We start from the raw sequence: 10,521 nt of genomic DNA, 5'->3' as shown, positions 1-10,521 counted from the left end.
GCCAGGATTGCTGTTTTGCCCCAAGGGCACTTCAGCAAGACCACACTGATGCCCTGGTGTTCAGTCACCCAGTCTGGAAGGACATACTGGGGCCCACAAGTGTGTGGGCCAACTTTCCACACTGGGCTGAAATCCAGGAGTCCAGCGGGCCCCGGAAAGCGGCCGGGGGTTTTGCCAGGTAGGGGGGAGAATCTTCTCTTCAATCATTGGTTTCCTTCCCTAAAAGCTGCTGCTAATGAAACTTTGGAAACGTTGGGGTTAGCGCAGGGAAAGCCACCTAAGTAAATCACCGAAAAGTCCTCCCCTGCCCCTTTTAGATGTCCCACATTTATTCCTAGAACCCAACACTGGTCAGCTCCTGGATTTGGAAAGAGAATTAATTTGTCTGAAATTATCAAAATGAAAATAAATATTATTAACCCTGCTACTTTGAACAATTGTACATATTTGTCTGACATTCCGACTTATTCTCAACATCCTCTCCTTTCCCCCAACCCCAATCATTTCCAGTCTCCTTCAGGACTAAGGCTGGAGACTGAGTTATTAAAGGGTGAAAGGAGGGTGAGCTTTCCTCTTTCTCCTGAAGTTCAAGATTTGTTATTTGTACTATTTCTAATACTAGTTGAACAGCACAGAGGTTACAGAGGGAATACATCAAGGAGGCCTTCTTAATAATGAGAAATATTAAGCAGTTAAATCTTGCAGCGAATGTGTCCCCTACAATGTTAACATGCAAAAAGTAAAAAAAAAAACAATTCGACTGATGGCGGCTGTGGTTAATTCCTAATCAGAATGATGGACAGCAGGGCCAGAACAATACAAACTAATGGCTGTGTTGCTGATCACTTTACCCCTTGATTAAAGGCACCCAATTACGGCGCAGAACAGTGTCATAATTATGTTTCTTAATCACATCCAGGAGGTTTAATTGCCTTAACGATGTGTTTCATTAAATGAATTTAGGTATTATAGTAGACAGTTTTCATACACAGTTGTTTTCAAATTAACATAATATTAGACATCGTCATGGAAATTGTTTTAATAATCATAATTAGACGCACCCAGGCTTTGTCTGGTAAATGCTGAGAGACGGGTCTCCTCCTGCCTGGGGGCCGCCCTGGTCTCTTCCCTCCCTCTACTCCCACTCCCAGACTGGAAGGGCTTCAGCTTCAAGGCCCTTTGCTGTTATGTTTTCTGAAAAGTTACAGGTTCTGATTAATCTTTTTTGATGGCAAGTGGAGCAGAAAATACCCTCCCTCACCCCCCACTAAGTTTGATGGCATTTAAGGATATCATTATGAGCTGAGGCTACACAGACCAAAATGCATTTAGCAAACTGCCTACAGAGGAAACACTATAACTTCACCACCACCATCTCTCTAACCTCCACCACAATAAAAATCAAACCTTCTAAATTTGAGGGCATTATTAAAGTCCAAATACAAGCCTATACAGACATTCTTTAATAGAATCAACGCCCAACCCAATCCAAACATACTCCCTTACAAATCTCTTTAACAAGCAACACTAGAACATTGAAAAAATCTCTATGGGCATTGTTTACACATATAATTCAACCTGGTTGATTCTTCTGTCACAAAAAAAAAAGCAGGGGGAAGCTACAATACAATCCATCCTCAGAGAATCCAAATCCATTGCTTTTCCTTGGCTTTTAGGAAGTTGGAGATAGAAATTTTGATTAAAAACTCTTTAAGAAACTTTACCCTCTCTGATGGGCCCTGGCATAGTAGTTAACAATGCCATACAAAGTGGGAGAAGAATTCCAGGGAGAGCAGGGCCTTCAAAGTTCATGCCAGCAAACAGGAGCTCTGGACCTCCTCTGGGTCTCACCACTGACCCCATTTATCAATCCTCCAATGACCAGGCCCAGCCATCGTCCTTTAACAAGTAAACAAGTGAACTAGGGCTGCTCCTAATTGTGTATCCCTGACAAAACTTTAGTTCCACCTTCTCTGAAACTCCTTTCTTTTTTGTTACCTTTCAAGCAAAGAGTAACACAGAAGAGAGGTGATTGCTCCCTCCACAAAGCACAGCATAATGAAATGTTTGATCAAAATATTTTAATAAAGATTCTCTCTGACATAGATACACATACAAATGGTTGTACATAGCTGTCATAGTCTGATTGACCTATTTAATATATATATCATTCTTTACACATCCAAAACCCGCCAATAGATCCATCATAGCTCCCCACTCACCATCCAACCTGACAAACTGAATTAGTATTATCTGCAAGGAGTGGAAAATAGCAGGACTCCATTTTTAAAAAAGGTTTTCTTGATTTTCGTAGGATAGAAAGGCAGGCAAGCAGCCATGCAAACTAAAACTGAAAGCTCGCTTTGGGTAAATAGCTTCTTGCTCTTCCTTAGTTTTATTTTATTTCTTTTAAAAATTTTTTTAGAAAAATAACAAAGGATTTCACACCATAGGCAAATCAAACCAGTCTTTCAACTTAAATAATTCTCCACAGTTAAAATAACTTATATATGTATACATATATTAAAAGCAATTAAATTAGACCTTTTAAAAATGCACAGCACAGCCTGGAAAAATATTTGCTTAGCATGTTCTTACTTATAGGATCTATTGCTGTGATGTCTTTCCTTTTTAGAATGCAAAGGAGTCCCCTTTCAAGAAAAGAGATCAATTCATTCATCAATTAAGAATACACCTTTCCTGTAATTTTTGGACTGAAGCAATTTATTAAAGCTCAATTTAAATACAGGGATGATGCAGCTGAAGATATCCAGGTGACCTTTGATAAACCTAAGCAGCTCAGATACATCAATATGTCTCTTCATACTTGTTGGCAAATAAACCCTTTTAAACACTTGGCACACAATATAAGTTAATCTATAAAACAGAATTTTAGAGGCATTAAAAAAAATCTGCACGTAAGACCCCATGACCTTAACACAGGATAAATACTGTTGATGTGGAAGGGTCATTGAAGAATAACAAATAAATACCATGAATCGTTAATACATCATTGCAGAGTGGAAAGTAACAAGGTGCACATAAATATTTTTAAATGCAATTCTTTCAGCCACAGTCAGTTTTTGTTTTGTTTTTTTTTAATATCACTCTTGCCAAAACTTTTGAGCATTTTCACAGGATTAAAGTTCAGAGACAATAAAAAATACAAGTCTTTCATAGCAACGTGTCTCTTCCTGTTTTTGTTTTTTTTCTTCACTTAAATAAATCTACATTTCAAGTTTTTCTCCTGGCTCAGAATCAAAATTTATTTTCAAGTGCCCTTTCTGATTTGTCTGAATGAATATTCCGTGCCACAAGCCACCCAACCCCGGACTCCTCCTCTCCCCCTCAGCACTAGCCAAATTCACAATTATTAGTAGGATTACTATTTTGCCATGTAATACTCTCCACGCTTAATAACACCTACTTCTCAACTTATTTTTTACCCTTAAAGGAAAACACTGCTTCCTCGCGGTCTAGGCTGCCACCAAAGTTGCCACTTTTCCGAGAAAAAAAGACATCCATACTCTATCCCAACTCCACCTCCCTCCTCCCTCCCTCCCCACCCCGAAGACCGAGATTCTGGGGATGTCGAGGCCGGAAGTCCCGTTTGTCTCTGATACTTCTCCGCAGTTCTCGCCTCTGCTTTGTTTTCTCTGCAAGTGTTTCACGACTACGAGAGGACCAAATAAAGGGGGGTGGGGAGCAGCTTTTCACTCTCCTCTAGCTTTGGGGTCGGTCTTATGTTTTTCGGGGGTGGGGGGTGTTTAAGGCTTCTCCGTGCACTGTTTGCAGAGGCTGGAGGAGACGCTATTGAACAGGGCGCACTTCTCCGGGCAGGAGGCGGCCGGGGGCAGCCCGGCGCTGAACGGGTAGCCGGCAGCCTGCTCGTAGGCGCCGAGCGCCGGGTGCAGGGCAGCGGCCGCCGCCGCCGCCGCCGCGGAGCTGGGCAGGGAGGCGGCCGAGATGGCCTGGCCCTGGTTGAGGTAGGCGACGAGGCGCCGCATCTCCTCCAGGGCCTGCGCCTGCATGAGGATGTAGTTCTTGGCGAGCAGCAGCGTAGCGATCTTGGAGAGCTTCCGCACCGAGGGGCTGTGCGCGTAGGGGATCACCGCGCGCAGCTCGTCCAGCGCGTCGTTCAGGTCGTGCATCCGCCGGCGCTCCCGGGCGTTGATGTTGAGCCGCAGCGCCTTTTGCTCTTTGGATTTCTTGCTGCTGCTGCTGCCGCCGCCGCCGCCGCCGCCACCGCTGCCGCCGCTGCCCCCGCCGCCGCCGCCGGCCGGGCCCCCCGGGGGGGCGCTGGCGCCGCCGTGGAGGTGGGCGTTGGAGCAGCCCTCGGCCGCCTTGACGCCGCCGCCTCCCGCGCCCGGGGAGGCCCGCGGGTCTCCGCCGCCGGCCCGCAGAACCAGCTCGCAGCGGCCGTCGCTGTCGTCGTCGGGGCTCTGCTCGCCGCCGCTGCTCTCGGCCACCGAGCCCCGGCTGGCGCTCTCGCCGTATTTGAGGCACAGGGCGGCCCCAGCCGGCAGGCTGCTCAAGCTAGGGTCGCCCCCAACGCCGGCAGTGCCCACGAGCAGCCCGGGGACGCCCACCCCGCCGCCGCCGCCGCCGCCGCCTCCCCCGGGCGGCGGCAACAGCAGCCCTGCCCCCTCGGGGTCAGCCGGCTCGAAGCAGCCCAGAGGCGACGAGGAGGAGGACGCTGGGCGCTCCCGAGGCGGCGGCGCCAGGGACAGGTCCATGCTCGGGGGCGGGGAGCGGAAAGCCGCCTCCAAGCGCTTGGCGGCGGAGGCGCTCAGGCTCTTGTGCAGGAAGAGGTCGTCTTCGCCCGCGGCGGCCGCGCCGAGGTGCAGCCCGCGCTCCATGGTCCGGCGCCGGCCGCCGCCGCCTGGGCTCGGGAGTCGGGCGGCGCCGCAGCCGCGCCCGAGCCGGGCTCTGGGGCTGGTGCGCGCGTCGGTCCCGGTGCTGCTGGCAGCCCTCTCCCCTTCTTTTTCTTTTTCGCCTTCCCCCGCGCTCGCCGCCTCCTCTTCTTCTTCTTCTTCGTCTCCAGCCGATGGTGCTGCCTGCTGGGGCTCACCATGGGCCGCGGCCCCGCATGGTGGGAGGGTGGGCGCGGAGGGAGTGGAGCCGCCGCCGCCGCCGCCGCCGCCGCTCTGAGCCCAGCCCCGCGCCTCCTCTCCGCACTGTTTATCTTGCTTGGATTCACCTTCAAGAGATTTCCGGACCCATCAACCAGCCGCCGCCACAGACGGGGGAGTCTTTTACATCATTATCTCTGAGTAGGTTATTATGAAGAAGAGTCGCCTGTTGGGACAGCGCTTTCTACCCAATCAGGTTAACGTTTTAATTAATAGGATTAAAACGGTAACAAACAATCGCAGGCGCTATCTGGCCGCGAGTCTGAATAGTTTCATTTCCCAGGTCTGAAGACAGGCAGCAGCTAGAGCTTTATAAAAGGCGCCTGCTCCATTATTCTGCCTGCCATCTGTATACACAGCTTAGCGCATATGTTTGCAAGGCGCTGGGTCCTGTTAGTAACCCAACAACTGCCTTTAGCTTGACATGTGTGGCGACTTTCACTCATCAATGAGCACACTAAAAGCCCTACTTAGAGCCGAGGATGTTCTCTGCTCCTTCAGCAAATTGTAGATCGGCGGCGAAGCCTGGGAGTCCCGTGGAAAGCAGACGCCTCCCCCCACTGCACCCCCTCCCCACTGCCCTTCCCTCGCCACTGCTGTCTCATCTTGTGCTACATGACCCTTTCCTGTGGAGGCTGATACTCCACCCCTGTTCCTAGGATGACTCTGGTCTGGATGTGGAGATGGGATTTTCGGGGGGAAGTGGCGTCTCCGCTGGCTTGCCCCAAATTCACCCAAGATTCTTAGCTAGTAAGACAGCAAAGCAATCGCCCCCCCTCCCGCCCCCCAGAACACACTGCCTTATTCCGCCCCCGCTCACCCACTCCCTGCCCATTTTCCTACCCGGACTGAGGCTGGGGGGGGGGGGGGGGAGGGAAAGGGAGGGGAGGAGGAGGAGAGAAAGAAAATGAAGATCGAGTTGCTTATGCAGCCCATTAGATTTTTTTAAAGGGAGGGGGCGCTTTTGCAGCCGTCTCCAAAGAACGGCTACAGTGATGGTGATTAATGAAGCACAGGATTTCCTAAACAGGAAGAAACTGATTGCTCAAACTTTCCTCAAGATGAAAATCCAGCTGTTTCGGAAGAGTCAACTTTACCGGTAGTCAGATCCTCTCACACACCAAGTGGGACATTTGTGCATATTTATTTACCCGGAAACGTAGCCGCCATAGCTAGGAAGCCATTCAGGGACATCTGGGTCTGCCTCGGTTGTTCTTAGAGGGAGAGGAAGGCGAAGTGTGAAAACAAGTGCTCCTCTTCGGATGGGAAATGGTACACGCGGTCTTCCAGCTCCTGTGTCCCGTGTCTGGGAGCACATGGTATTTAGCGCCTGGTTTTCATCCTTATGACATAAGTAAAAGCAATATTTCCCAACACCCTCCAATAAATCTCTCTTATGTGGCAGAATTACTGAAGCTTATGAAATTTTTGGTTTCTCTGGTTTCATTAAAAACCTTTTAATTGTGGCTTTCAGAGTTGGCCCCAGGTGTTGGACTCTTTTCATTACATTTTGCTCTAATGTGATGAAATTCTAATTCTCTCCTTACCATATGGTTAAATTTCCCCACTGAGAATTAGTTGAAAAAGGAGAAATAATCTATTAATCTCTGTAATAGATTCACAAATGAGGTTCGCCACAGAACCTGTTTTTGAATGGTAATATCAGAACAGTTGGGCGCCTTATTTCATAAAGGAGGGGTGAGGACGGCATAGAAACGTCTGCATTTTCACCTGGAAAGGAGGAAAACGGGCCCAGCGGAATCTTTCCAAAATAATTGCCTGAGATTCAATCTCACCGGGACAGAAATGCTACGCAGTCGTCAGTTACCTTCGCGCTTTGGGATTGACTGGATCCCAAAGATTGAGAAAGAGCAGGCGAGCTGCGGGAGGCTTTCCAGCCTGGCACCCGGGCCGGCGGCTCTGGAAGGCTCGAGCCGGCCCACGTGTCTCGCCGGGGGACCGCAAAGCACGTAGACGTGCGGGGCGGCCCCTCGCTCACCGCTTCCCATCCCCCTCCGTCCCCCCGGCGCGCGCAGCTATTAACCTCCAGCTTTAGGAAGCTAAAGACACGCTCCTGTTACTGTTTTTCAATTAGCAGCTTTGTTGTCACCGGGATCATAAACAAAGGTTCTCTATAAACATAGGTGAGTCTTGTGTGCCTGATAATGACTGACCAAAGAACTCTGGCCACTTAGGGGAGGACCGAGGCTGGCACCGTCGTGCTCTGGGCGGAGTGGAGACACGTTTCCAGTGTCTGACTCGATTCTCCCTCCGGCTCCCCTTTATAGAGCGCTGGCACTTTCCGCAGGACGCCTGTATTCCTGCCGGCCACTCAGTGGGCACTGGAAGGGTGAAGGAGCTACCATGTCCGGGCCGGGTGGGAGCTATAGGGTTTAGCTACGAGCGCCACATGGGGCTATGCCCTGCAGGACCGGACTGGCCAAGCTGGGGCCACCGCCGAAAGCGGCCAAGGCGCCGCTAGATCCGCGACCCCCGACAGACTCCGGTCCTGCGCCGCTGTCAGATAACTCAGCCCCGAGAAGCACCTCCTGGCCCTTCCCGGACCCCACTTCCACGCCCTCCTTCCTCCCCCCCCGCCCCCCGCTTCCGCCATCGAAACTTCCGGAACAAACTTTTGCGCAGCTGTATTTCACTCAGTAGGAGCCCCAAACCTCTTTCCTTGGCGGTTCAAGAAAATCCCCCTGGTCTCCTCGGAGGAGGTGACTGCTTAATAGTCCCTGGAAACTTAGCTTTGGGAAAGTGCTGAAGAATTTATAGGAGCTTTAAATGTGGGCCTCATAGCAACGGTCGGGGAATGGTCTTTGAGGTTTATGCACTCGTAAACTTTTGCCGATTGCTTCTGGGAAGTTGTCAGGCACTTAAGGCTGCATTTATCTCACAGGGCAATGAAAACACATCTGCCCGGTGTCTCGTTACCTGGTTTAATCGTCGCCAGCCCTAAGTCACGGCCTAGGCTCTTTCTCCTCACTTGAGTGGGATCCCGCCGCCTGGTTTCGGGCCAGCGAAGGGCTGACGTCACCTGCTCACTTAGCACCCTCTGGCCGTAAGAGCTCCAGAAAGCTCTGCGCTTGAACTTTGCTATGCCAAGAAGAGGGGAAAGGGCCTGGGTTCCTGGTATAACTAGCAAGTTGTAAGGAGAGCAGAGGAAAAGCCAAAATAAAAAATTTCTGGTTGCCTGGGAAGAAAGGGCGGGAAATTAGCCCGCGGCGAAAACTTCTGACCCACAGATGACCCCTGGAAATGAAACATTGGAAGCGAAATCCTCTGAGTCTGTGCAGTTTCAGAGAAGGTCAGGGTGAGTTACCGAAGCGATTGGCGGACAGGAAACGCAGGGGACTGTTTCCTCTGCCCAGTCATGGTGGGGCAGCTCAGGCCACTCCGTGGTCCAGACGGTGGGGTGGGCGCCATCGAGGGACACCCAGCAGGGAGCTCTTGGTACTGGGCTGGTTGGCGCATTGAGGTTGGTTGGTAGACACACATCAGGATAGGGAGCGTTCTTGGCCGAGTGTCGAGTACCAGATTTACAGACGCCAGCGCATGTTGTGCAAAGATGAATACAGTTTTGTTACAGCAGGAAGGAACACACCTATGGCTTTGAAAGGATTCTTAAAATACTCAGCAAGCCGCACCGCATTGAAATTACAGAGCTATTGAGTTTTAGACCAAATTAATTTTTTAGGTCACTTATATTTCTTAGTGATCGTCTTCCTTAATATTTGCTTGAAATTTGAAACAGGAACCTACGTAAAATCAGAACGGAACACGATCTAATCCGTCATTAAAGAGCAAAGCCAGGAGTTCCTCTTTGTTATTTTTATAGCCCTGATAAACAGCTTATTACTGATCTAGATTTAAAAGTTAGGAGAACCCCCAAAGACTGGGATTTGAGTATCTGTGTTTTCTGCAAGGGAGAATTTTCCTTGTGTGTCTGCATTTCAATTTATCTATCTGAGAACATTCTAAAAAGTAAAAAGCAAAGTTTGGTAAAAATGACATGAACTTTCGCTTGGGAGCTGCTCAGGAAAAGCACATTCCCTGAGAGTGACGGAAACCCTCTGGGGGCTGCTCATCCCCTGCGGCGGAGGAGTCCAGCCTGGGAGGTCGCGTCAGGCAGGGACCGCGGCGACCCAGAGGGACTTTCTGTCGGAAAACGGCCGAGGAGTACTGGCTCCGAGCCCTCCTCCGCCGCGTCCAGCGCGCGCAAGCAGGGCGCGCCCCCAGCGCTCCAGGCCCGATCACCCTTGGCCGCTCTCCAGCCCCAGTCAGAGGCGCGTTGACCTTGAAGTTGCATTTGCCTACCCCCCGCCCCACGCCGTCTGGTGGCTCTTGGGTCAGCTTGAAGCCCGCACAGCTGAGGTTCATCATCCTGCGCCCCCGCCGGGTTTGGGAACGCAGGATCTACTTGGAGGCGGAGAGCTTCAAGCCCATCAAGCTCCTGAAGTCAAGCCTTTCGGCCTCGTTTAGTCATCAGTATTTTCTTACCCTCTTGGCTAGGTCCCACAAAGCTCACTGCAGAGAGATGCTATGGGTCCACGTGTGTGTTTGGGATTGGCGGGCCTAATGAGGAGGAGGGCAGCGAGGGTGCCGGGGCCCTGGGAGCTGGACCATCGCTGGCAGTGCGCCAAGGGCCCCAGCCTTACGATTGATCTGAAGTTCTTGGCAATTCCGAGGACTTTGACCTTGGAAAAGCAGGAACCTGTTGATATAAAGTTCTTTCGGGAAGATTTTCCCTTTGTGTATTTTAAAGAAAAGAGGTTGATCCTCAAGACTGTTTGGCGGCAAGTTGGTTGAAGTTTGAACAAACGTTGAAGGGAAACGCTCAGCCCCCAGACAAGCAGCTTTTTCGGCGCGACGGCGCGCCCCACGCGGGCGCGCAGGCGGGTCCCCGGGCTCGCGGCGAAGGGCTCACCTGGCTCCAGAGGGATCTTCCCATTGCCGCGACTTTTAAGGGGAGGGGCACGGTATAGCGAGAGAAAAACTTGGCGCCTGTCTACCACTGCTGGGACCCCAGCGATCGGGTAGGATGCACGGATAGAGGAAAATTAGTGAAAAGAGTTTCTGAAGAATTCACTCCCTCCTTCGTACCTGGGCGTACTCCTGCATTCAGTCGCTCTCCCTAGGGACCGATAATACTTATTTGTGTTACACGTGTTTCTCCTTCCGAAGCTTATCTTTATCGAATCTTGAAAAACATTCGATTTTTTTTTTTTTTTTTTTTTTAGAGAAAGAAAAATTGTTGGGATAAAAAAGTGAACACGTTTAGGGCTTGTCTGCTGTCCACGAATTAAGGAAGAAACAAACTGAAAAGGGCTCAGTTCTGCTTTGGGATTTTAGCTCTGAGATTTAAAACCCATAGCGCCATCTCCTG

General features: G+C 50.7%; 1 protein-coding gene across 1 annotated transcript; it reads right to left on the bottom strand.

Moving 5' to 3' along the window:
* Positions 1-2,706: 2,706 nt before the first annotated feature.
* BHLHE22 (basic helix-loop-helix family member e22) lies at positions 2,707-5,662 on the bottom strand. The gene has a single exon (XM_068525585.1). It carries the CDS (start codon positions 4,857-4,859, stop codon positions 3,768-3,770), a length of 1,092 nt encoding a protein of 363 aa, XP_068381686.1. The 5' UTR covers positions 4,860-5,662; the 3' UTR covers positions 2,707-3,767.
* Positions 5,663-10,521: the final 4,859 nt, after the last annotated feature.

The sequence above is a fragment of the Eschrichtius robustus genome, chromosome 17 (assembly GCF_028021215.1).
Source record: "Eschrichtius robustus isolate mEscRob2 chromosome 17, mEscRob2.pri, whole genome shotgun sequence".
NCBI lineage: Eukaryota > Metazoa > Chordata > Mammalia > Artiodactyla > Eschrichtiidae > Eschrichtius > Eschrichtius robustus.
This window is presented reverse-complemented; position numbering and strand designations above follow the sequence as displayed.

Bases quoted from the DNA above. Each gene is read 5' to 3' on its own strand.
- BHLHE22 (XM_068525585.1), bottom strand. From the start codon at position 4,859: ATGGAGCGCGGGCTGCACCTCGGCGCGGCCGCCGCGGGCGAAGACGAC.